Genomic DNA, 26,921 nt, shown 5'->3' with positions numbered 1-26,921 from the left:
TGTTTGCTTGGACGACATAACTAGATTATGGGGCAAGACACATATTCTATTTCTTATGATTTCGGGAAGACACACTCCACAGGACAAGACAGGGCAAGGCTTCCATTCCTAATAATTCCGGGGAGACAGAGTCTGGACTCTCCACCATACTTATGTATGTCACTTTTGTATGACGTAGACTATGTATGGTTTGTAGTTTGTGCCGATTCTTCAATGCATGATGAAAAGGTTAACTACTCACATGGTTTTCTTGTAGCTAGAAAAAACAACGTTCTCTGCCTTGCACGCATTTGGATGAGATGCAACAACACATCAATAAACAAGATCAACACTAGCCTATATCAACTAATTTCTTTGGCAAAGCCAGACCGGTTTACATTTTAAAGAAGGCTGTGCGTGTGTAAATTTTTTGCTGCCAGAGGAGACGAGTGGAATACTGTGTAGAATCGTGCTGTTAATCCGAGTGAAGAATGCAGATGGAAATGACGCAACTGGACGGCATGGTAGTGCATACATCTTGGAACCAGAGCAAGCTTAGGATGGCGGTGGCTCTTTCTGATGGTGCTTTGCAGATTTGGGACGCTTCCACTGAGGCATCTGGCACAAGTCATCTCACTCTAACCGGCCATTGGGATGTAGGTTCTCTCTCTCTCTCTCTCTCTCTCACACACACACACACACACACACACACACACACACACACACACACACACACTTTTTTGTTGTAAATCAATTTGATTTAACTAACTGTGGGAAACCTCAAAGAGAGGAAAACCCACCAAAAAGATGTACAAGGAAAGGAACACAGGAGACACACACACACACACACACACACACACACACACACACACACACACACACACACACACTTCACGCGTGCACACTTATGCAAGGCCTCATACGGCCATGTTTGTAAGTGCACCACATAGAGGCTAAGCATTATTAAGGTCTGGTTGTGTGTGTGCTCCAGTGCATGCAGCTAATACTTACAGTGGTTTTTCACAGGCTGGTGTTGGTGGGTTTTGTCCGAAAGTGACATGGGCACCGTCAGAGTACGGAGATGTTGTTGCATCTTGCTCTGTGGACGGTGTCATCTCTCTTTGGGAGGAAGTCATTCTCGATGGTGAGGACACTCCATTTTTCTTAGCTTTTTGCTTTCTCTTTTAGAATGAGCAACATGTTGCTTGTCTATGCGTCTAGGAGAGACAGAGGGGACTTGGAGACGGATTGCCTCCTTAAACACTGCACAATTATCTGTCCTGGACATGCAATTCAGCAATACAAAGACTGGTCTTCTCTTGGTGAGTGTGATTGCTTTTCAATTCTATAAAGATGAAGCTTTATGGGAGGTGAGTTTTTTATCTGATGATTTAGCTCTATCATCCTCTTCAATATGGTTCGTGGTTGATGATTGTAATGAAAGACGAGTATCGACAAATCACTTTAAAATTGACGTGTTTATTCATTGGCATGGAAAAAGGCGCGACCACATGGGTGTCCAATGCTCGGACAGACATTTGGGTGAACACAACCGATGTTGCCGATCATTTATAGGAGGCCAAAGGCCCCTGATGAACTCTTATATATCTAGAGGCAAATAAGTCAAGTTGAAAACCAATCTAACTCTAAAGCCTCTATCTTGAGAAATGATAATGGAGGTGAATTCATACCCTTGGATTCATTTATATCTTATGGGGGCATTTATAGGCAAAGCTCTCTCCCTTAGACCCCTCAAGAGAATGATGTTGTGGAGAGAAAGAACATGAGAGTGAAGGAGACGGCATGCACTCTCTTGCATCGTGTCTGCCTCCCTTCCTCTTTTTGGGGTGAAGCCGTGGCTACATTAGTTATCTTCTCAAACGCTCTGTCACAAAAGTAGTGGATGCCGTCACCCCAAGAGGAGGTTTTTACAAGCTGTAAACCTCTCCCACCTTCATGTTTTTTGGATGTATTTCTCATATTCATGTGCCTTTCAAGAAGAGGATTTTGGATGCCAAATCCAAAGAGATCTTTTGTGGTTATGTCTTTTGTTCCATAGGATCTCGGTTTTGTCTCTTGGGATGCTCGGCTAGATAAGGCTATATTTGATTTTGACTCGATTTGGAGCTTCTTCATGTGCTGGTGCATTCCCAGATATTGTGATTGGTTAGCCTCTTCTAGCTCCTCTACCCCCTCGTCCCACCACCACCCCACCCCTTCGATGGTTTCTCTGTCTCCTGTCCATCATCTACATCCACTCCTATTATCCAATATTTCTCTACATTGTCTAATTCCATGCCCTTTGTGATTGGCAATATTGACAATCCTACTACTCCAAAGTTCTTTACAGCACATGTTGTCACAAAATGGAAGTAGAGTTGAAGTTTGATACTTAAAGAATATAGAAAACCCTTCTTAGAAGCAAGACGGGGAGAAGAGAAAAGAGAGGAGAATATAGAGTCAACACCATACCGAAAACCACAAGATGGGTTGTTTCGCCCTTCTTCCCTGCTTAAGAGTATCTTTATTTACGGATAAGAAAGGATACAAGCACATTAACCGGCCGGTGGGGGCTTCATATCCACACTCCGTCTTGAATCTTGACCTTGATGAATGAGGGAGGATCCTCTCTCTCTTACTGAACCTTGAGAGCAAAGCTCTCTTAGACAAGGTGGATAGGTACGATAAATATGGTATTAAAAAAACAAAAAAAAAAGTTTTATAATATGGGTAATCAATATCAATATGAAACATACGTTAAGTACTAATTACAAATAGATGTACATGTCTACTTATGCATGGTTGCATACATGTAAATATGTATGCATACACACGCATATACACATACATTTGTCTACAAACTAATATACATGGGACAAAACGGGGGGGGGGGGGGGGGGGGGAGGGAGAGAGAGAGAGAGAGAGAGAGAGAGAGAGAGAGAGAGAGTGGGGTTTAGGGATGGGGACCTTCTGTAGGCCAGGAGGGTTGGAGATGTATGGAGAGGCCCTTGGTATCTATGATCTCTCGACAAATTAGAGCCAAGACCTCCGTACCTCACGCTATCATTCGAGCAGAGCTAGATGCCCACCCTATGGAGATTGAGGTGCTTACCAGATCAGTCTCCTTTGTGCACAACGTATGGGATACTACTAGAGACAGATATGCTAGATTGGCCCTTGAGTCTTCCAGACAGTTAGCGCTACAGGGGGACAATTCATTCTGGTATGCACAGATGACATCATGGTTTCAGACGCATGGCTTCACCATGGACAGGATGCCCCCTTTTCAGTACTCTCTTCAGGCACCCTCGCTGTCTCTTACACGGGTGGAGATTACTAGACCCATTTGTCAAGACCTGATCCAGCTGGACACCAAGAGTACATGGATAGACCCGCCTCAGGAGTTGGGCACGAAGATGGCTTTCTATAGAGAGCATCTTCTCCACCTCACAGGAGATGGGTTTGTGATTCGACCCATCTACATGGACATATATCCCATGGTTTGCGTTGTGCCATTGATCAGATACGCACATCCTCACATCAGCTCGAGATTGAGACTGGTAGATTTAAAAGGATACCAGCAGACAGCAGGTTATGCCGCTTATGCTAGATAGAGCCAGAGACAGAGTTACATTACATATGTCATTGCACAGTGTACTATGAGATACGGGGCCATTTCTACTGCCTATTTAGAGAGGGTTTCGGTCTTTTATCTAGGGTCATGAGTTATGACGATCAGAAATGTCTTGGACTATATCTACTTGAGTTACATAGACATAGAGACACTTTACTGGGGAGAGTTAGAGAGACACAGTTCTAGAGACGGATTACAAATTTCTTTTCACTAGATATGGGACAGCCAGAGGAGCACCCACCACCGCAGAGCTCGGCCAAGACTCACTCGACCACTATTGGTACTCTTATCGACCGAGCACTGGAGCTACGGAGATCCGGACGACCACGACTGAGGAGAGGAGCTACACAGCATAGATGGAGACTACATCAGAGGATTCGAGCTATACTCTCTCAACAACCAGAATGCTGGATCCTCACCATTTCTCCACCCCCCATTCTGTCATTGTTTCACATTCACATAGTTCCAGCTTGTAACAGTAGTATTTTTGTTATAGTTTCTTTTGTACCCAGACATGGTATCAGATTCACTATTTTGTAACAAATTGGTCTCATAGGTCATTTTGGCCTTTTGAAGACGTTAATATAACATTTCATCTCTCTCTCTCTCTCTCTCTCTCTCTCTCTCTCTCTCTCTCTCTCTCTCTCTCTCTCTCTCTCAAAGTATCAAAGAGCCATAACTTTGTTCGAGGTTCTTGGAACTGAACTTGCGAACACATCCTCTCCAAGCCTCCCAAGGCCGCATAAGCTCTAGTCAATCTGCTTTCACCAAAAAAAACCTCTGCCCAATGAAAGACTACTCAAGGTACGTGTATGCATCTGTATACTCCAGAGTATCTTGACCATATGTGAAAGTAGGTGCTGATCTCCCGATCCACTGTGGTGTGGTGTTAAACACCATAACCTTGGTTTAACCAAGGTTTACAGACAATCCACTATCCTCTGCAAAACTGTGTAATGCATCCAAATGTCGTTGCATACCCTCTGGTGAGTCAGAGATCAACACAATATTATTAGCATATAACAACAATGGGATCAACGTCCCTGCCAGTTGAGCACCTCTATCACCCTCTCTGTCAATGTATTCAGACCCCTCATCAACGTACATACCAAATTGAGTAGGAGGCAATGGGCAACCCTGTTTCACCCCAATAGTGGAGTGAACTAAGTCAGATATCCCCTCCGGGGTGTGTACATGTCCCATCACTGATCTGTATAAAGCCATAATCCCCCAAATCAACACTATGGGGCCTGGGCATCCCCATCTCCTGCAGTCTGCCGATCACTCGAGCTCTCGGTACCATGTCAAATGCTTTGTAGAAATTTACAAAGCTACAAAAAATCCGTCTCCCATGTGACCTGCCCTCCTTAATGATGGCTCAAAGTGTCAGAATATGATCAAGAGTGGAGAAACGCCTCCTAAAACCAGCCCGACCCTTTGCCCATACATTCTCATCCTCTGCCCAATTACTCAACTGCTGCTCAAGAATGGATGTATACAACCGTACCAATGTGTGTCCAACCATAATAGTGCGGTAATTTCTTGGCTCTGTAGGATCACCTGCCTTGAAGATAGGCACATAGTAGACAACCTCCAAGTCTCAGGTAATCCCTCACACATGACTCGATTGAACAACACTGCAAGAACCTCTGCTAGCATATCCCTAGCATGTATAAAGTGCTTTGCTACTAGACCATCATGATCATATGCCCTCCCGGTCTTCAACCTGTCAATGGCTCTCTTTACCATCTGTGGTAATAAGGTGCTCGTAGGTGGACATGGTTTTGTTGGAAGGGGTCTTGTCCAAGAACCATATATAACGATGTCGCATATTGGCCCCACACATCGGGAGAAGTAATCACTGGGGGAGGGGAGTGCTCATGAAAGAGTCGCCATGCCTCTCCCGAGTCTCTACTCAAGAACAACTGATACAAGTCTCGCTCCATCTGGGCTAGGTAAGCTCGTTGCTTCCGTCGCACAAGGCGTTGAAAAACAATCCGAGGTTGTCTGTAAGAGATGACTCCTAAAAGAAGATCCCTTTGAAGCTGGGCTCTCATCTCTTTGCACTCCTCATCATACCAACTATTCTCGGGCATGCTCCTAGAATGTCGACTCCGATCCGGCTAAGTGTGTGGGTATGCCTCTGATGCTGCACCATGCAATGTCTCAATCAGTAAAGTGGTGCACTCCTCCATTGAGAGGCATTGGCTAGCTGTGCACACTCCAAGTATTGCCACACTTGGCAATTTACTTCGGCTTGTATCGAATTACATCATATTTGCAGGAACCTCAAAACTTACACATAAATGTCCTTACTAAGCATACGTTAAAGCATGATTCTGTCTTTGTTCATCACAAGCAAACCCTCAAGATTGTTTTGAAGTGACACGCTGGCTGGAAATTTAATATGCTGGGCGCATCAGTCTCGCTCTGGGCACTGTGTCAAATGCTTTACGGAAATCCACAAAGCTTCAATAGATCCGTCTCCCACGCGATCTGCCTTCCTCAATGATGGCTCTGAGTGTCAAGATATGGTCAAGAGTAGAAAAACCCCTCCTGAAACCTGCCTACCCGGCTGCGTGCATCCCCTCTCTCTCTGCCCATCTACTCAGCTGCTGCTCAAGAATAGATGCGTACAACCGTGCCAATGTGTGTCCAATCATGATAGTGCGATAGTTCCCAGGCTCCATAGGGTCTCCCGACTTGAAGATAGGTACAATAGTAGATAGGCTCCAGGTATCAGGCAAGCCCTCACACATGGCACGGTTAAACATAACTGCTAGAAGCTCTGCTAGTAAGTCTCTGGCATGCATGAAATGCTATGCTACTAAGCCATCATGATCATATGCTCTCCCAGTCTTCATCCTGTCAATGGCCTTCCTCACCATCTTAGCGGTGAAAAAAACACGTGTGCGGGCATGGATCGGGGGGGTCGGGAAGGGGGGGCTGCTCAGGAACTGTGTACAAAGATGATGCATACTAGCCCCAGGCCTTTGTAGAAGTGATGGCAGGGGGGGGGGGAGTGCTCATGAAAGAGCCTCCACGCCTCACGTGAATCCTGACTCAAGAATAGCTGGTATAGATCCTGCTCTAGGCGAGCCAAAAATGCCCTCTTCTTCCGCCGCACTAGGCGTCGGAAGTCAATCTGTGACTGCCTATGTGTGATGTTCCCCAAAAGCACCTCCCTCTGAAGTCTAGCTCTAGTGTCCCGGCATTCCTCATCATACCGAGAGAGAGAGAGAGAGAGAGAGAGAGAGAGAGAGAGAGAGAGAGAGAGAGAGAGAGAGAGAGAGAGAGAACCAAATCCACCTTATGTAGACAGGTGTCTCCACACTATGCATACATGTCTATTCCACATTTATCCACAGACATTTCCCAAGTTTTGCAATTTCCCAAATTTTGCAGTCTGTCTGTACTTCTGACCTTGGTTAATTTCTGGCCGTCAACCAAAAATCTGAAAAAACTGAACCGAAAAACACTTTTCAGATTTCTGAACTTTTCCAAATTTCTGCACTTTCTGCAATTTTCTATGACAATAGCGTAGTTGAGGGTGTCCTCTTCAAAGTAAATGGTCTCAATCTCCTGCTTGTGATGCTGTTGCAGAAAGTCCTTGCAAGCTTGTAGGAAGTCAGAGTCGTGAAGCTGCTCGCTACCTTGCAGGAAGACTTGGTGAAACTGCACGCTACCTTGCCCAAGCCTGCCCGATTCTGTGCGCACTGCCTTGACCTGCTGAGAGAGAGAGAGAGAGAGAGAGAGAGAGAGAGAGAGAGAGAGAGAGAGAGAGAGAGAGAGAGAGAGAGAGAGAGAGAGAGATGTTATGAAATGTTATATTAATGTCTTCAAAAGGCCAAAGTGACCTATGAGACCAGAAAGTTACAATGTGGTGGATCTGATACAAAGTCAGAGTCAGAGTAACAAGATGACAAAAATGAAATGACAAATGTCACAATAAAATACTATGGAATCCTAAACTACTAGGTGTGAACTAAGCAGCTAGCTGGGATAGCTACATCACAAGAGATCCAGCATCGGTCACTGGCGGATCTCATCAATCTCCTCCATGGTCAGTAGTCTGACCGGGCGTCGTGCATGTCGAGCCAAAGTGATCCGAATCCTCTGATGCAGCCTCCACCGATGCTGTGTAGTCCTCCGCAGTCGTGGGCGTCTAGATCTCCCCGGCTCAGTCGCTCGGTCGATCAGTGTGAGAGAGAGAGAGAGAGAGAGAGAGAGAGAGAGAGAGAGAGAGAGAGAGAGAGAGAGAGAGAGAGAGAGAGAGAGAGAGAAATGAAATGAAATGTTATATTAACGTCTTCAAAAGGCCATAGTGACCTATGAGACAAGAAAGTTACAAGGTGGTGGATCTGATACAAAGTCAGAGTAACAAAATAACCTAACAACAATACAAAACAAAGATATATATTATGGGATTCTAGATTGGTCGATGTGAGCTAAGCCGAAAACTAAGCAAAAATGGGCGGCTAGTTGGGATAGCTGAATCACAAAAGATCTAGCATCGGTCGTTGGCGAATCTCATCAATTTCCTCCATGGTTAGTAGTCTGACTGGGCATCGTGCATGCTTGGCCAGCGTGCTCTGAATCTTTTGACGTAGCCTCCGTCGATGCTGTGTAGTCTTGCACAGTCGTGGGCGCCTGGATTTCCCCAGTTCAATCGCTCGCTCAATCAGTGTGCCTCTGGTGTGAGACGGGGGGGAGCTCTGCTGTGGGAGTGGCTCTTGCGGCTGTCCCGTGTCTGCTCTGAAGAAGTCTGTAATCCGTCTTTGAGATTGGTTAGCCTCGCCATTCATCAGGCTCTCTCTGTGTCTGCGCAGCTCGAGCAAGAACAAACCCAGGCATCTTTGATCTTCGTATCCCATTACTCTTGAGAGTGGTCCAAAACCCTCTCTGAACAAGCAATGGAAGCGGCCTCGTATCTCGTAGTAGACGGGGCAGCGGCATGTATAATGCAGCTCTGTCTCAGGTTCCATGTCACACAAGGGGCATGTCCTGGCCTCTGCTGGTACTCCGCTATATCTCCCAGTTTCAATCCGCAGCTGGTGAGACGATGTGCGTAACTGGCCAATAGCACACCGTATCCCATGAGATAGGTGGGTATCCATGTATCTGGGTCTAATCACAAAACCATCTTTCGTAAGCTGGAGAAGGTGGTCTCTGTAGAAAGCCATCTTCGTGCCCAGTTCTTCTGCTGGTTGTATCCATGTGCTCCTGGTGTCTAGCTGGGTCAGGTCTTGGCGGATGAGCTTGGTGATCTCCGACTGTGTAAGAATGAGAGATGGTGCATCCAATGAGTACTGGAATGGTGGCAGCCTGTCTATGCTGAACCCATGCGCCTGAAACCATGATGTCATCTCCCCATACGAGCATGTTGTGTCTCCTTGTATGGCTAACTGTCGAGAGGACTCAAGTGCTATGCGAGCATATCTGTCTCTGGGAAGTTCCCATGTGCGGTTTATGAAGGAGACTGATCTGGTGAGCGCCTCTACCACTAGTGGAGGGGCCGCTAGCTCTGCTCGGATAATGGCCCGTGGTACTGATGCCTTGGCTCTAATGAGCCGCGAGATCATAGAGACGAGAGGTTTCTCCATGTTCCCCCATCCGTCTGTGCGACCCGGCCTCCCGTGGTGATCCAATGAAGGTCCCCATATCTCAGCCCCATAGAGCAATGCTGAGGCCACCAAGGTGTCAGAGCCAGAGCTTCATCCGGGGTTCCTGAAACTGAACCTGCGAACACATCCTCTCCAATCTACCCAATGCTGCGTGGGCTCTAGTCAGTCTGGTCTCTGCTGCTCTTCTGAGTGAGAATGTGGGTCCAGTAAAAACCACTCCAAGGTAAGTGTAAGCGTCTGTGTACTCCACAGTCTCCTGGCCGTATGTGAATGTAGGTGCTGATCTCCTGATCCACTGTGGGGTGGTATTAAACACCATAACCTTGGTTTTACCAAGGTTGACAGACAAACCACTTTTGTGGGCAAACGTATGCAAAGCATCCAATTGGCGTTGCATTCCCTCTGGGGATTCGGAGATCAACACAATATCGTCCGCATATAACAAAAGTGGAATCCATGTCCCTGCCAACTGTGCATCTTTATCCCCGTCCCTGTCAATGTAGTCAGAAACCTCATTCACATACATACCGAAAAGAGTAGGAGAGAGCGGGCAACCTTGCTTCACCCCAATAGTGGAGTGAACCGGTATTGAGAGTCCCTCCGGGGTTCGTACATGCCCTACTACTGATCTGTATAATGCCATGATCCCCCAAATGAGCTCTGTGGGTACTCCCATTTCCTGTAATCTGCGCATCAATCTAGCTCTGGGTACTGTGTCAAAAGCTTTGCGGAAGTCCACAAAGCTACAGTAGATCCGTCTCCCATGAGATCTGCCTTCCTCGATGATGGCCCTGAGTGTCAAGATGTGGTAAAGAGTAGAGAAGCCTCTCCTGAACCCTGCCTGCCCAGTTGCACGCAGTCCTTCCCTCTCTGCCCATCTACTCAGCTGTTGCTCAAGAATGGATGCATACAATCTTGCCAGTGTGTGCCCAATCATAATAGTGCGATAATTCCCAGGCTCCATGGGGTCTCTTGATTTGAAGATAGGTACGATCGTAGATAGGCTCCAAGTGTCCGGTAGGCCCTCACACATGGCACGGTTAAACATAACTGCTAGAAGCTCTGCTAGTAAGTCTTTGGCATGCATGAAACGCTCAGCGACTAGGCCCTCATGATCATATGCTCTCCCAGTATTCATCCTGTCAATAGATTTCTTCACCATCTCAGTGGTGAAAAAGACACATGTGTGTGGGCATGGGTCAGGGGGGTTGGGGAGGGGCGGCTGTCCATGTACTGTGTACAAAGATGATGCGTACTGCCGCCACGCCTCACGCGAGTCCTGACTCAAGAATAGCTGATATAGATCCTGCTTGAGTCGAGCCAAAAAAGCCCTCTTCTTCTGCCGTACCAGGTGTCGGAAGTCCATCTGTGACTGTCTGTGAGTGACGTCCCCCAACAGCACCTCCCTCTGAAGTCTGGCTGTAGTCTGGCGGCACTCCTCATCGTACCAGCTGTTCTGAGGCATGCTCCCAGATCGGCGGCTCTGCGCAGGCTGGGTGTGTGGGTATGCTTCTGTTGCTGCCTCATGTAATGTCTGTGTCAGTATAGTAGTTAGCTCCTCCAGAGGTTGCCCCGGGTCCTCAGTGCATAGGCGTCTGTAGATTCCGTCCATGTATACAGAGTCCGTCTCCCTTGTGAATGTGTAGCGAGTAGGGGCTGCTACTCGTGGCCTGTGTGCTACACTGAACTGGAAGGAGATGGTCATTGACACCAGAGCATGATCCACTGCCACCCCGACCGGTCTGGGCCCAACTGTGAGATCCTGGATACTAGAGATGAGATTCGGTTGTGCCATGACATAGTCCATCGTGCTGGCTCCATGTCTGTGTGGGAAGCATGTAAAACCTCCCGCAGCAGGAAATCTCTGTAGGCCGTTCAAGATGGCCAATCTATGTGCAGCGCCCGTGTCTATCAGGTGTCGCCCATACTCAGTATATTCCATATCGTGTGATAGTCTAGAAAGGCTCGGTTCTGCCACATCTATCTCTCTTAGCATCTCCTCTGAAGTATAATAAAACACTGCCTGGTGATGGGCATTCCTAGCATTGAAGTCCCCGAGGATGATAATGTCACCGTCCCTAGAGAACTCCCATATGTCATCATCCAAAATAGAGAAAGGGGACTGTCCTCTGGGTGGTGCATAAACTGATGTACTCGGGGGGAAGTAACAAATAGCTAGATAGAGGTATCTGCCTGTCTCTGCTTTCAGTCTCACCCACATGTACCTAGCCTGCTCGTCCCTGCGGGCTATATGTATCAGTGGCTGCAGATCCTCTCTAAATAACACTGCCACTCCTTCCGAGCCCCGCCCTCTGTGCTCTGAGCGTGTCTCCTGTCTGTAGGCTGTCTCCCACCTGTATCCACTGATGTGAGGCATGGATTGCCCAGGGGCCTGGTGTGTCTCAGAGTAGAAGATGATGTCTCTTTCAGTAAAGCTGTCCTCAAAAGCACCCACATCAAGACGCATAGATCCATTGCGGTTCCAGGCAGCTACTTTGAGTGTGGTCCCATAAGTCTCGCACCGTCATGTGGAGCGTCGCTCAAGTATTACCACTTTTCCGTCTCAGTAAAAAGCGATCTTGCCTTTTCCCCTTGCCGCTCTAATCTCCGGCATTACTTCCTGCATATGAGCGATCTGCGAGAGGGTGAGATCATCCCCGAGAAAGATGCCAGTCTCTTTAAGAGTTGGTCTTTTCTTCAAGAATGACTTCTTTGCTTCCATGGAGGGAAAACGGAGGATGAGTGCTCTTTCTTTTGAGGTTTCTCCACTGCCTCCATTTTTCTTTATGTTGCCCACTCTCCATGCCCTTGTGTGTATCGGCTCATGAATGCCCATCAAGGCTGTGAGTTCTTTTACTTCTTCGTCCACATTGCCTTTGTCTTTAAGACCGCAATTCTCACATGTAAAGCGCGCACCCTTCTCCTCTGCTCCTCCTCTAGTGTCTGGTTAATGATGTTGTTGGGTGTGGACGTGGGCGTTATCTCCTTGTCTTTTCCTTTCTTGGCCACCTTGATCCATTTCTCGGCTTCGTCCGCCTTCTGTTGGGTTTTGGTAAGAACATCCACCCGAGAGAGAGAGAGAGAGAGAGAGAGAGAGAGAGAGAGAGAGAGAGAGAGAGAGAGAGAGAGAGCCCGAAATGATGACATGGCTATGGATCTCGGGAATGCGCTGAGAACCTTGTCGGGAATCGTGCAATGATTTCGCCACGAAACGGAGGCTGATGTTTTCTGGTGTAAGTTATGAACACAGATGACTTAATAGCTTTTGGGGGTGTCAGTTTTAGCAGGCTCTGCTTTTGGAGGGTGCCGAGCTTCTGTATCAGTTGCTCTAGCCTCTTAAGCAACTAGTGCCTATAAATGAGTGCCTTGGCAGCTCACCTTGGCAGATTCAGTGCTTGGTGGCCCAGTTGCAGAGTAGTTTGCTCCTCGGCAGTTGTACTCTATAGATTATTAATATAAAAAGAAGTATCGAAAGGGGAGTCTGACATTGGGGCCAGCGCATCTGGAAGTGGAATTTTGCCACTTGGTGTCTCGACAACAGTTTGTTTGCAAGCTAGAGTGTTATCAGTTTTCAGTTCTGCTTGTGTTTGTGCTGTGTATTTATCGCCTTGCCAGATGTCAGTTACACGAATTTGGGGCCAGTGCATCTGGAAGTGGAGCTGTGCCACTTTTTGATAGTTTGTTTTCAAGCTCAACTGTTATTGGTTCTGTTCGCGTGTCTGCTATGGATTTACTGGCTCTCTGTGGCTTGCTGGTTACAGGAGGCACTCGCGAACATGTTTTTCAATGTCAGCTTTGAGAGTAGGCCAAAAGAAATATGGTTCAAGAGCTTGAGTCCTAGGGAGAAATCCCCAATGGTCCGCATAAGGTGAAGCTTGGGCTTCTTCCATACTCAAAGTCTTAGTGGCATGCCACACAGATAGCTTTTTGATGTAATCTTCTTGAATAAGGAGAATTTTTTCTCTCCGTTAGGTAACTTAGCCCAAATAGAAGCAAAATCTGAATCAACAGGGTACTCTGGGCCAAGTCTTATTTTGCAACAACTGGAAATGTTCATCTAGAGAAAGGATGCATCGGGGAATTGAACACATGCACATGTGGGTGCTGCCAATCCGCTTCATCAACTGGACTTTTGCCAGAGTGACTTTCCATCTTTTTTTGTGTGTGTTTTTTGCATGCACTAAAAGGCATTAAATTCAGATGTGACTTTGTTTGGTGGTGTTGGACTTGTATCAAAGCCTACTGATATTTAGATTGTACCAACCACATAATTTCATTGAATCTGGTGGGGTTCTTCTCCTCTGCAAACTGTTAAATTGAAAACTTATGCAACCTGCCACACATTTTTGACATTTGCTGACTGAATCTAGGGAAAGGATTTCACGCTCCAGGAGTTTTAAGTTTTAACGCTTGTGATTGAACATTGTACAGCTTGAAGTTCAATGCATCAAAGTTTTTCTTGCTACTAATATGGCTTTTGAAGGGCTTATTATTACCATGCTCTCAGAATGCTTCGGTAAATAGTTTTTTATGTTTAATGTGGCACTGCAGCTGGTCATTTCTGCTGATGGACATGCAAGGATTTATCACACAATAGACGTTTTAAATGTAGCAAAGTGGCAGCTACAGGTATTTGACTGTTTCTATTAAGACGTGCTTGCTGCTTATTTATTGGCGAGTTGAGTGACACTTTTTGTTTTGTGATATTTACTCATTTATCACAGCATCAAGTGTTAAATGCCATCTGTAATTACGAAAACGGAGGCTATTGTTAAGATTTTTGTCACGAGAAGAAATGGAGTATCTGTATATGATGATGATGAGAGAATGCAAGGATTTGCAATGCTTTTTAGTAGGTAATGCGAACATTGAGGTTTTGTTGTTGTGAAAGCTGAGTCATTGGCCCTAAATTTTCTTTTGGAATATAAGAGAGTAACTTATGCAAAATCTGGAAGTAGTCTCATGTTTTTGGTTTGAATGACTTTGAAGTTTAACTTTCTATGAACTTAGATGAATTTTTCAAAACTAGCTCCTTTTTTTTTCCTGTTAAATCCATTTTGAATTTGTTGTTGCTGTTGTTCTTTGTAGACAAAATAGAAGGAAAATCTAATTCGTCTTTTACCAATCCGGTTCTCAATGCTCTCTCTTTCATAGGTTTACGTGTGTCCCTTAATTGTGTGCTTTATGCAAGTTTTTTGGCCCTTCGTACCTTTCTTTAAGCACAAAGCACAAAAGCAAATGCTTTTCTCGGATCAAACAAAAACAAATGCCTTTTGAAGGGAAGTAAGAAAACAGGTTCAAAAAGCAAACAACAGGTGCTCATCGAATGATGACGTGGCAACTCAAGCTGTACAGATGATTGTACGGATAGCTGATGACAAGGAAGATTGTGTTGACAAGTTAACATGGTAAGCCATACACTCAGCTGTCACAGCAGATGACCATCTTGGAGAGGAAATAGTAAATACACCATGTTGGGACCAATCCAACTTGGAGAGGAAGTACAACATCTTTGAAGTGCCAACCGATTTCGCATGCGCTTTGAAAAGAAAAGCAAAATGCAGGTGCTTACGGAGAAAAAAAGAAGTAAGTGGTTGTCAAAAGCAAATTGCTTTTGGGCACGAAAACCAGAGAGGGAAATTGAAGTTTTCAAATATTAGAGAGAGAAAATCAGCTCCTTTTATAGAGAGAGAATCTGCTGTCCACAGAGAGAAAGCAGTCTAAAGAGAGATTTAGGTTTAGATAAGGGAATTCTAGAGAGATAAAGTCACTGCATGGGTAGGAGGATTCTTGCTCTTATCTCATAGTTTAACACGGACAACCTTTGTAGAGGGAGAGTATCCGTGACTGGCCAATGGTGCACTGTGTCGTTGACCTAGACACAAAATCCCTAAGCCTTAAAACGTGTCACATGCTTTCATGTCTGACTTGTTAGGTTTCTGGCCAAGTGCGGGCACCGTTGGTTGTGGATTGGCTACTGCGCATTGGGTGTAGGGCTTCAAGTCAAATCATGATATTATCACAATCAAAGGCTTGTGAGACAGTTGAAGTGAAAAAGACAGTGGACTCTTGAACAAAGAGAGAGAGGAAAGGGTCAACAACATACAGGGGAAAGGGCTGATTTGCCAAGCCAGCCCAAACAGTACAAATCGTTTTTGTCAGGTGTGCTTAGGTTCTGGCTTAATGAAGGTGGGATGGGAGGGCACTGATGAGTTTCTTTTGATGCTGAATTTGCAAGTATAGAAGCAACTTAGTTTACAGCAATGCGAGCTGCTGGTTTTAGTGATATTGGAGTAGGAAATGTTAGTAATCTTGCAGTATTGAATAACAGTGTCTTGGTAAGTCAACTAGTTGCACTTCATATTGAGTCATTTATTAATGATTTTTACAGGTTGTGGGTTGATCCACTTTTTAAGAAGGTTTAAAACATCATGAGAAAATATTTTTTTGAGTCATGTGATCTTTCACTGCAAGAATATTGAGTGCACATTTTTCTTTGTAAACACACCGTAATTTCAGATGAAAAGGTCACCTATTGATTGGCTGAAAGACTTGAAAGCAGAAGGAACTGTGTGTTTTTTGTGTCGTGAAGTTTTTCTGAAGGAGTTGGCTTAGCTTTACCAATATTTAGTAGTAAAAGGTTGGTTCCTGATATTGCTTTGAACTAGCTATAGGCGGAGCTCCAGAATTCAAGAACCCCAATTGAGATTAACGGCAAATACACATTTTTGGGAGCATCCGTGGCCTGGAGGAGTTCAACTTCAAGAAGTCCGCAGCCTGCATTTGCTTTTGGATGCAACTCGTCCTCATCCTCATTAAATGTTGCTAAAGTAAGTTCGAGCTGTGTATAAATTTTCTTTAATGGCTGTTTCTACACTTGATCCTAGGAACCATTTGTGCAAAAGCTCGAGCACAAAATTAAAACTCTGTGCTGAATTTTAGTTCAGGGAGCAATTGCATTCAGTTTAGGTTCAAGCCAGAAGTATAAATGCTGGTTACAACAGAGGAAGATGCTTGTGGGCTTGAAAGATGGGAATATTTGACGCTCATTGCAACGAACTAATTGTTTTCAGCAGCATTGCAGTCACTAACAGGATGCCATTGTTTACATGGAACTTATTAATTGTTTTTTTGCTCGGGCTTGGTGTTTGTAGATGAAACCTATTCATGCAATATAACAGAGCCTCTCTCTCTCTCTCTCTCTCTCTCTCTCTCTCTTTGTATTCCCTTTGTATCAGCTCAGCCTTTGTATTCCCTTTGTATCAGCTTTCACCCCACCCCTACCCACTATTTTCTTTTCAGTCCTTTGTACTTTTTGTACCCAGACCTGGTATTAGATTCACCACATGTAACCTTTTGGTCTCATAGGTCATTTTGGCCTTTTGAAGACGTTAATATTATATTTCGTTTCATTTCATTTCTCTCTCTCTCTCTCTCACGACTACACAGCACTGACGGAGGCTACGTCAAAAGATTCAGAGCATGCTGGCCAAGCATGCACGACGCCCGGTCAGACTACTAACCATGGAGGAAATTGATGAGATTCGCCAACGACCGATGCTAGATTTTTTGTGATAAGCCACCCATTTTTGCTTAGTTTTTTGCTTAGCTCACATCGACTAATCTAGGATCCCATAGTATATATCTTTGTTTTGTACTGTTGTTAGGTTATTTTGTTAACTTTGTATCAGATCCACCACCTTGTAACTTTCTGGTCTCATAGGTCACTATGGCCTTTTGAAGACGTTAATATAACATTTCATTTCATTTCATTTCTCTCTCTCTCTCTCTCTCTCTCTCTCTCTCTCTCTCTCTCTCGTATTTTGTACCCAGACATTGTATTAGATCTAGCAGGATTGTATTAGTTTGGTCTCATAGGTCATTTTGGCCTTTTGAAGATATTTAATATAGCATTTCATTTCATTTCATCTCTCTCTCTCTCTCTCTCTCTCTCTCTCTCTCTCTCTCTCTCTCTCTCTCTCTCTCTCCCGCACACAATGGGACAGTTCCCCTGTGAATTGGACGAGTTTTCACGCGAGAAAACTCTCAAAACTCGCAATTTTTTGCGATGGAACTGTGCGTACCTGTGGGGGATTAGCAATTAGCTAATCCGGTTCCTGTTCAGAAGGCTCTTGCCTTGGCAAACACGCATAAACCCCCAAAACTGTACATGTTCATCTGAGTAGCCCAACTAGTGGGGCATTACTATATGTGTCAAAGGGGAGAGAGAGATGCACGAGAGCAAATCATCGTGCTACATGAGACAGAGGAGAAGGCAAGCTTTCCATTAAAGCTGTAGACCTGCACCCACTACTCACACACACACACTGAAGGTCACTTATTCTCAAAAATCATCCCTCCCTCTCTCTTGGGCGCCTCCTCTTGCTGAGGTGTCATACAGGAATGATCTCTTCCTTCCAAGCGTCCAATTTGCCCCTTTGAGTTAATCCCATTGACTTATAAAGTTATAAGTGACTTTCCGAGTGGCCCAGACTTCATTTGGCGCACACAGGCTTCCATACTCATCAGAATTCAGTGCTAACTGGCGTGACGAATCCCAAACTGACCGACCCAGACTCTTGATGGGAGAAACCTATTTGGCAGCAGCCGTTTCACACTAGCTATGCAATGTCCACTTGCACCTTTTCAAGGGTTCCGGGGAAAACAAGTAAAAATAAAAATAAATAAAATTATCTAGTACTTATTTATGGAAGGCAACATGAAAAATACACCTCCTGGTGACACACCCCACCCTTGAAATACTGCAAGCAACCTCGCTTGCATGCCAGTAATACATGCGGTATCTCTTGATATCACACATGTTCTATGATGGGAATCCAAGATATACATGCTTCCAGAAATGTAGCGTTGGACGATTAAACAATCCCACCAACCTGGCTACTCTAGCTAAATTCTGTATGGAAAGAGTAGATACAATTGCTTAACTACTCTGTTGAGCATCATGAACCATGCTCTTGCCTTGCTTCAAAAAGGCTACATCGACTGCGGGTTCCATCTGAAAGGCTTCAAGATACAATTGCAATAGCTGAGGTGAATCAACCAATTCAGACTCTTCCATCCATTTGGCATCCAAGGATGGATAGTTCTTGAATTTCACCAAATAGCGTCTTGCAACTTTTCTTCTAACCTTTCTTTCCTTATGTGCTAATATCTTTTCAGGAACAAGGATCTCATCCAATTCTTCCACTTCGGGTTGTTTCTCATCAAGCATATTCTCTGGCACATTACCAACAAAGGGTCTTAGAAGGCTGACATGAAAAGCATTATGTATTTTCCAGCCTTCTGGTAGCTTTAACCTATAAGCTACATGGCTGATCTTTTCTAAAATCTGAAAAGGACCATAATCTCGCATACTGAGCTAAGGAAACAAACGTTCCTTGCCTTTCTTTTTCCTTAACGTGGCCTTTTCAAAGTGCAAAAGCAACCAATCACCAAGTGAAAATACAAGTTCACGACGGTGACGATCATCAGCTTTCTTTTGCTTAGCCTGAGTCTTCTCAAGAGCAATCTTTATCTTCCTGTATGTTTCATCCATATCTTGCACATACTTGCTTGCCTCAAATATCTTGTCCTTAGTCTGCAAAATGGGCGGGACTTTCTTCCCTCCTTCCACTATCTCAAATGGTGCCTTACCTGTTGACATATGCACAATGTCATTGTAAGCATATTCCACCAATGGAAGATGGTGTTCCCAAGTTGCTTTGTGCTCTGACACATAACATTTGAGCAGGTCCAAGACAGTAGAATTTGCCTCTTCTGACTGTCCATCAGTTTGCGGATGAAACGAAGAAGAGAACTTTAGCGTAGTGCCCATGTTCTCAAACAATGCCTTCCAGAAAAGACTCGTCATACATGGATCCCTGTCACTTACAATTGACTGAGGCATCCCGTTATATTTAAAGATATTGCTCATGAATATCTTGACCATGTGGTCTGGCTTTATCTTCTTCCTCACAGGAATGAAATGGGCCTGCTTACTGAACCTACAAATGATAGTCCAAATCCCATCATTGCTTGTTTGCGTCCTTGGAAGATCAAAGATAAAGTCCGTTGCTATGCTTTCCCATGGCCTATCTGGGATCGGCAATGGTTGCAACAATCCCAGTTGCTTTTGCCTGTCAAATTTGACTTTTTGGCAAACTAAGCATGATCTTACAAACGTATCAACATCTTGACGCAAAGCTGGCCAATAGAAGAATGTCTCAAACCCCTTTCACTGTCGCATCAATTCCACGATGCCCAGTATAAGGTGAGCATGACTTTCCATCAAAATCTTTGGCCATAACTGTTTAGTAACGCATAACTTTCCATGCATCGTGAGAAAGTCATTCTTAAGCATATAGTGCTCATGATGTTGCCCATCAACAAGCTGGTCATAGATCCTTGCAAAATCTGGATTTTCAGCATATTGTGTCTTCATTTCGTCTAGCTCACAATGGTACGGAATTGACACTGCTGAAATTTGGGGCTTTCGTGACAACGCATCAGCCATCACGTTCTTTTTCCCTTGCACATGCACAATCTGAAAATGGAACATTGACAAGATGTTTGCTCATGATGTTGCCCATCAACAAGCTGGTCATAGATCCTTGCAAAATCTGGATTTTCAGCATATTGTGTCTTCATTTCGTCTAGCTCACAATGGTACGGAATTGACACTGCTGAAATTTGGGGCTTTCGTGACAACGCATCAGCCATCACGTTCTTTTTCCCTTGCACATGCACAATCTGAAAATGGAACATTGACAAGATGTTTGCCCATCGCATGTGCTTCTCAGATAACTTCGTCTATGTGAGAAAATATCGCAAGGTTTGATGATCCGTTTGGACAACAAAATCAGCCTCTAGCAGATAGTGTTTCCAACTAGTGAGAGCATGAATTACTGCCAGCAATTCTTTCTCATAGACTTGCAAGTTCCTTTTAGTCTTCAAAAGAATTCTGCTCTCATATGCGACTACTCGGCCATTCTGCATTAGAACCGCACCAAGACTATGGCCACACGCAGCACACTGAACCACAAAAGGTTTCGAAAGATCTGGCAAAATGATTACCGGATCTGAAGTCAACTTCTCTTTCAAGTGTTTGAACGCTAAAATTTCCTTGGCTGTCCACTTGAAAGTAACTCCTTTTCCTTGTAGTGCATGGAGTGGAGAAGCAATCTCAACAAAATTTCGGATGAATCTCCTGTAGTAGGAACATAATCCTAGAAAGCTTCGAATGTCATGTACAGACTTCAAGTCTAGCCATGACCTAATTGCTTCCACTTTAGCGGGATCCATGCGTACCCCATCCTTTGAAACAATGTGCCCAAGGAAGTGAATCTCTTGCAAAAACAATTCACTCTTCCTCGCATTAATGAGTAGCCTGTTGTTACGTAACTCATTGAAAACTGCAGTCAAGTCCTCTTCAGACTTCGAGTAGACAATCATGTCATCAAAGAAAGTACCCACGAAGTTTCTATGTGGTCTAAAAATTCTGTCCATCATTCTATTAAACGTGGCAGGAGCATTTGTGAGACCAAATGGCATAACAAGAAACTCATAGAGACCAAATGTTGTCCTGAACGCAGTCTTATGGACATCTTCTGGCCTAATGCGTATCTGATGGTACCCACTCTTTAGGTCTATTCTCGTAAACAATGACGCTCCCTCAAGCCGATCAAGAATGTCATCTATCCTCGGTATGGGGAACCTGTTCTTGATGGTATTCTTATTCAAAGCGCAATAGTCAATGCACATGCGCCATGAACCATCCTTCTTCTGCACTAAGAGTACAGGTGAACAAAAAGGGGATGAACTGGGTTGAATCAACCCCTTCTCTAAAAGCTCGTTGACCTGACTCATAATCTCTTTCTGCTGGGCTGCACTAACCCTGTATGGTGGTCTATTCGGTGGACTAGAACCTTGCACAAGATCTATAGTATGATCCTCAGGTCTCTCAGGAGGTAACTCCCCTGGCAAAGAGTTCGAAAAACAATCACTGAACCACTCAAAAAAATTGAACTGTCTTTATCTAAGATAGACAAATTAGATACAACTTGAGGTACTTCTTTTGCAAAGATCAAGTACGCAGAAAGATGATTCTTTATTACAGATGAAATAGCAGAAGCAGAAACAACTGGAATAGACTCGCCTTTAAGCTTTACATCAATGACACGAGTCTTTCCTCTATGTACAAGGGTAATCTTTTTCTTGTAAGTATCCACCATAGCATGCAACCTGTAACACCACGGGATACCTAGTAACACATCACAGCCCTCAAGTGGCATAATATGAAATTCTTCCGCATCCACATAGCTTTGAATTTGCAGACAAAGCTTCCCCAAGATGGGAGTAACAGGCTTTGAATGACCTGGGCATGCCAAACCTGCTTCCCCCGGTCATACCCCATCTCCTTTGCACGAATGCCCAACTCTGATGCCAATTCTGGTTATATGAATTTTGCACGGGCTCCTGGATCAAAGAAAACCAGCACTGTCTGGTCTCTAACTTTGCCCCAAGCTCTGCACAGCTCTGTGGCATTTGTGTTTGGCTGGTCTCCAACCAAATCTGGAACAAGTCCTGCACTTGGCTTTGGCTTCTTTCCTTTATGGTCTGACTTGTCATCCTTATCCTGTGACTTCTTTTGTGGGCATTCATTTGCAAAATGTCCTTCCTATTCACAAATGTAGCATTTCTTGGCCTCCCTAAGAGCTTTCCTTTCTTCAAAAGTTTTGCCAGAAAAATGCCTTTTTTCTCAATCAACTGAAACATATTCATGACAGTAGTCTTTGTGCAGTAGTCCCTGATTTTCTTGGGCAATCCGCAACAGTACTTCTCAATCTGTTCTGAAAATGGCACAAACCTGTAAGAAGTGATTGGCAACAGTGCGGCCCAAAACTGTTTATTGTACTCTTCCAGATTCTCACACTGTTTAGCATTCAACTCGTGCCATTCTGTCATCACATCCCTTCAAAAGTGTTTGTCAGCCATGCTGTCGCAAAAAGCTATTTGAATTGGACCCACGTTGTTGGGGCTTGACCCTGGTTCAACAATGCGGTCCACCATTGAAGCGCATTCCCTTTCAAGAAAGTGGCAGCCTTGCGTATCTTTGAAGATTCCGTGAAGTTTCCTCCAGCATAAGCTGCATCGAACTGCTGTATGAAGGTCAAAGCCTTCAATTGATCCTCAGTTCCTCTGAAAGTTTCAAACTTCACTCCCTGCCCACCTTCCTTGTAATCCTTAGGCTGACTCAAAGGAGCCACACTATCATAAACAGGAGCCTGTAACAGTGGTGCTCCATGATTATTCATTCCAGCACTTGCATCAACTGTTTTCCCTGTCGTATTTGCATTTTGTACGTATGGCTGCGAAAAACCAGCCATACCAAATTGTGTTCCAGACACTCGAAACTGGCCATAGGCACCCTGAAAGCCTGGTTGGACACCCATGTTCGCGTACATAGGGTTACCCATACCTGTCCCGAACACATTCCCTGGCATATAACCTGTGGAAGGTCCAGCCATAGCTTGAAACACTGAACCACCTCCAAAATAACCAGGATAAGTAATAGGTAATGGAAGGGTCTGACGCATAGCCTGTTCATTGCTCCCTTGACAATTCACAAACGGTTCCTGTCCAGCTAAAGCAAGTTGCTTTGGATCATTGGACACCGCTAGTTGCTCAACCACATGGGCTTTCCCTCGAGCATCATGAGTCCTCTGCGCATTGGAAATCTCCTTTTCCTGCAACGGCTCAGTCATGCTCTGTGTAGGAGGCTGAAAACCCTGTGTCAGAGCCTGTAAGAACTCCTGCATCCTTGGGTTGTTTTTCAACTGCTGAAACATGTCCATGTAGCAACGCAGCTGAGTTCTAAACAACCTGTCCTCTTCTTGAAGAGTTGAAGGAATTTTCTTTGCGCCATGTGAGGAAGATCCCTCTTCAGGTACTCGGTCTCTCTTTTCTGCCATAATGACAAGCTCTGTGTTGCTTTCACCCACAACAATCCACACTGCAATTTTTGAAGAAAAAGTGACTATCCCGTCGATGGAACCATATAACCGGCCTATACAACGTAGAGGGTGGTACTATTTCAATTACCTGTTAACTTTACACAGAGCACTGAGAAGGGTTGCGTCCACAGTTGCGTCCAGCGACTAGAATGTCACTGCGAACACGAGACCGACACCTTGTAGGCCCCAAAGACTGTGCCCCTTTCGGTATTTCTTTATTCAAATTAAGGTAGACGATCCGACCACCTAGCACAAGCTTTCACAAAGCTGTCCAAACCTGGCGAGGGCTGAAAATGCAGGTTTTTGACCTGATTTCGTCAGCATATCGACGCAAAAACCCCTGTAGGTCAAAAGCACCTATCTAGGACGGATTCCCTCGCCATCTGGAAGCTTTCTGGTGAGCTGTCACAGAAATTCAGTGGGCTGTAATTCTCTGTTTTTCACTGCCGGGTGCCCAAAAGCCTGTACACGCATCCCAAGGCTGTCACGAGGCTCCCCCGGTGTTCCCTTGCAGCTTAGGTGCGAAACCCTAAACCTGCAGAAAAACACAGCAGGCTGTAATTTCCTGTTTCGGATCGTTTTTAGCGGAGCGAACACGCCTGTGCGAGTCCCAAGGGCTCCCGCACACAATGGGACAGTTCCCCTGTGAATTGGACGAGTTTTCACGCGAGAAAACTCTCCAAACTTGCAATCTTTCGCGATGGAACTGTGCGTACCTGTGGGGGATTAGCAATTAGCTAATCCGGTTCCTGTTCAGAAGGCTCTTGCCTTGGCAAACGCGCATAAACCCCCAGAATTGTACATGTTCACCTGAGTAGCCCAACTAGTGGGGCATTACCATATGTGCCAAAGGGGACAGAGAGAGATGCACGAGATAAAATCATCGCGCTACATGAGACACAGGAGAAGGCAAGCTTTCCATTAAAGCTGTAGACCTGCACCCACTACTCACACACACACTGTAGGTCACTTATTTACAAAAATAAGCCCTCCCTCTCTCTTGGGCGCCTCCTCTTGCTGAAGTTTCCTGCAGGAATGATCTCCTCCTGCCAAGTGTCCAGATTGCCCCTTTGAGTTAATTCCCTAGTTCCCACTGACTTATAAAGTTATAAGTGACTTTTCGAGTGGCCCAGACTTCATTTGGCGGACACAGGCTTCCATACTCATCAGAATTCAGTGCTAACTGGCCCGACCAATCCCAAACTGACCGACCCAGACTCCCGATGCGAGAAACCTATTCGGCCGCAGTCGTTTCACACTGGCCATGCAATGTCCACTTGCACGTTTTCAAGGGTTCCGGGGAAAACAAGTAAAAATAAAAATAAATAAAATAATATAGTACTTATTTATGGAAGGCAACAGGAAAAATACACCTCCTGGTGACACAGTAGGTAAGAAAAGTGATGGCAAGGGAGAGTCTTCAAAGGGGAGAGCTCTCATACTACGCTTCCCCTCGTTGGAAGAGAAGAAGGAATTCTTGAGGAAGAGGCCTACTCTCAAAAAGACAGGTATTTTCCTTGGGGATGACTTGAATCTCTCACAGCTCGCACATATGAGAGAGGTAATGCCAAAGATTCCAGCGGCAAGGGAGAAGGGAAAGACAACCTTCTACAAAGATGGACGGGTGGTGATTTTAGAGCGGCGCACTGCATGATGGTGCGAGACCTATGGGACCACACTGAAGATGGCTACCTGGAATTGTAATGGGTTTGTGAGGTTGGACGTGGGTGCATTTGAGGACAGTTTCAAAGACAAGGATATTGTATTCTTCTTAGAGACTCATCAGGCCCCTGGACAGGTGATGCCACATGTGGTGGGATACAGATGGTAGACAGCTCACAGGACAAATGCGAGATCTGAGCGTAGGAGTAGAGGTTCAGGAGGAGTAGCAATGCTATTCACAGATGAACTACAACCATTACTGCATATTGTATGAAGAGATGATCATGCTAGATATATGTGGGTGAGACTAAGAGCTGACACAGGTTGATTCCTATGTATTGCCATATGTTACTTTCCTCCCAATACATCAGTGTATGCTGCATCCAGAGGGCAGTCGCCTTTCTCTATACTAGATGATGACATATGGGAGTTTTCTAGGGATGGTGATATCATTCTCCTAGGGTACTTCAATGCCCGAACGGGCAACTCACAGACAGTTCTCTACGACACTTCAGATGAGATGCTTAGAGAGTTGGATGTGAGTGAGTTGGGACTCAGATGACAGAGAGCAGACGGAGTATGGGAGATACCTCATGGAAATGACGACTACACATGGATTAGCCATACTTAATGGCTTACAACGATTTCCTGGAGCAGTCGGTTTCACATGCTTTCCACACAGACATGGGGCCAATACAGTGGATTATGTTATGACACAACCGAGCTTTGTCCTCTGCATTCAAGATTTCACAGTGGGGGCCAGGCCAGTGGGCATAGCAGTAGATCATGCTCTCTTGACACTGTCCGTTAAATTTCAGTATAGTACAACCCAGACATCAGGAGGTAGGTCACATACCCGCTATACATTTACTCCAGAGACTGATTTCGTTTATGTAGAGGAGATCTAGGACCGTCTATTGGAAGGCACAACTGGCACAAATGGTACAGACCTCCTAGTGGAGGAGTGCACCACTCTACTGACTGAGACACTGCATGGGGCTGCATCAGTGGCGTACCCACACACTCAGCCGGGCAAGAGACGACATTCTGGGAGCATGCCCTAGAATAGTTGGTATGATGAGGAGTGCAGAGAGATGAGAGCCCAGCTTCAAAGGGATCTTTTCTTAGGAGTCATCACTTACAGACAGTCTCGGATTGCTTTCTGACGCCTTGTGCGATGGAAGAAGCGAGCTTACCTAGCTTAGATGGAGTGAGACTTATATCAGATGTTCTTGAGTAGGGACTTAAGAGAGGCATGGCGACTCTTTCATGAACACTCTGCTCCCCTAGTGATTACTTCACCTGATGTGTGGGGCCAATATGCGACATCATTATATACGGTTCCTGGACAAGAACCCCTTCCAGACCCTATCAAGCCTTGCCCAGCTACGAGCACTTTCTTTACATTTGAAATGGTACAAAGGGCCATCGACAAGATGAGGACCGAGAAGGCATATGATCATGACGGTCTAGTAGCAGAGCACTTTATGCATGCCAGGGATATGCTGATGGAGGTTCTCGCAGTGTTGTTCAATCGTGCCATGTGTGAGGGATTACTTGAGACTTGGAGGTTGTCTAATATTGTGCCCATCTTCAAGGCTGATGACCCTATAGAGCCTGGGAACTACCGCACTATTATGGTTGGACACACATTGGCACGGTTGTATGCATCTATTTTGGAGCAACACTTGAGTAATTGGGCAGAGGGCCAGGGTTACGAGCAAAGGGTCAGGCCGGCTTCAGGAGGGGTTTCTCCACTCTTGATCATATTTTGACACTCAGTGCCATCATTGAGGTGGGCAGAGCACATGGGAGACGGATCTATTGTAGCTTTATGGACTTTCGCAAAGCATTTGACATGGTACCAAGAGCTCGATTGATGCGCAAACTACAGGAGATGGGGGTGCCCATAGAGGTGATTTGGGGGATTATGGCTTTGTACAGATCAATGATGGGACATGTACGCACTCGGGAAGGGGTATCTGATTTAGTTCACTCTACTATTGGAGT

The 26,921-nt window shown here is 45.2% G+C and overlaps 1 protein-coding gene across 4 annotated transcripts in view; it reads left to right on the top strand.

Annotated features, from left to right (window-relative positions):
* Positions 1–277: 277 nt before the first annotated feature.
* Positions 278–26,921, top strand: part of SEH1H (Transducin/WD40 repeat-like superfamily protein) — a 102,425-nt gene continuing 75,781 nt past the window's right edge. The window contains exons 1-5 of one of the 4 annotated variants that reach the window (XM_086499169.1): positions 278–635; positions 1,006–1,123; positions 1,210–1,301; positions 13,789–13,866; positions 15,912–16,067. In XM_086499169.1, coding sequence (XP_086355295.1) covers positions 471–635; positions 1,006–1,123; positions 1,210–1,301; positions 13,789–13,866; positions 15,912–16,067 — 609 coding nt within the window. In that variant the 5' untranslated portion in view covers positions 278–470. Of the gene's footprint in view, positions 636–1,005; positions 1,124–1,200; positions 1,302–13,788; positions 13,867–15,911; positions 16,068–26,921 lie in introns of all 4 variants that reach the window. The other 3 variants (XR_015186299.1, XM_086499168.1, XM_086499170.1) reach the window with 3 other exon arrangements.

Source organism: Adiantum capillus-veneris, chromosome 24 (assembly GCF_014529385.1).
Source record: "Adiantum capillus-veneris isolate H3 chromosome 24, ASM1452938v2, whole genome shotgun sequence".
Lineage (NCBI taxonomy): Eukaryota > Viridiplantae > Streptophyta > Polypodiopsida > Polypodiales > Pteridaceae > Adiantum > Adiantum capillus-veneris.
Note: the sequence above shows the minus strand (reverse complement) of the source record. Positions and strands in the feature narration are given on the sequence as shown.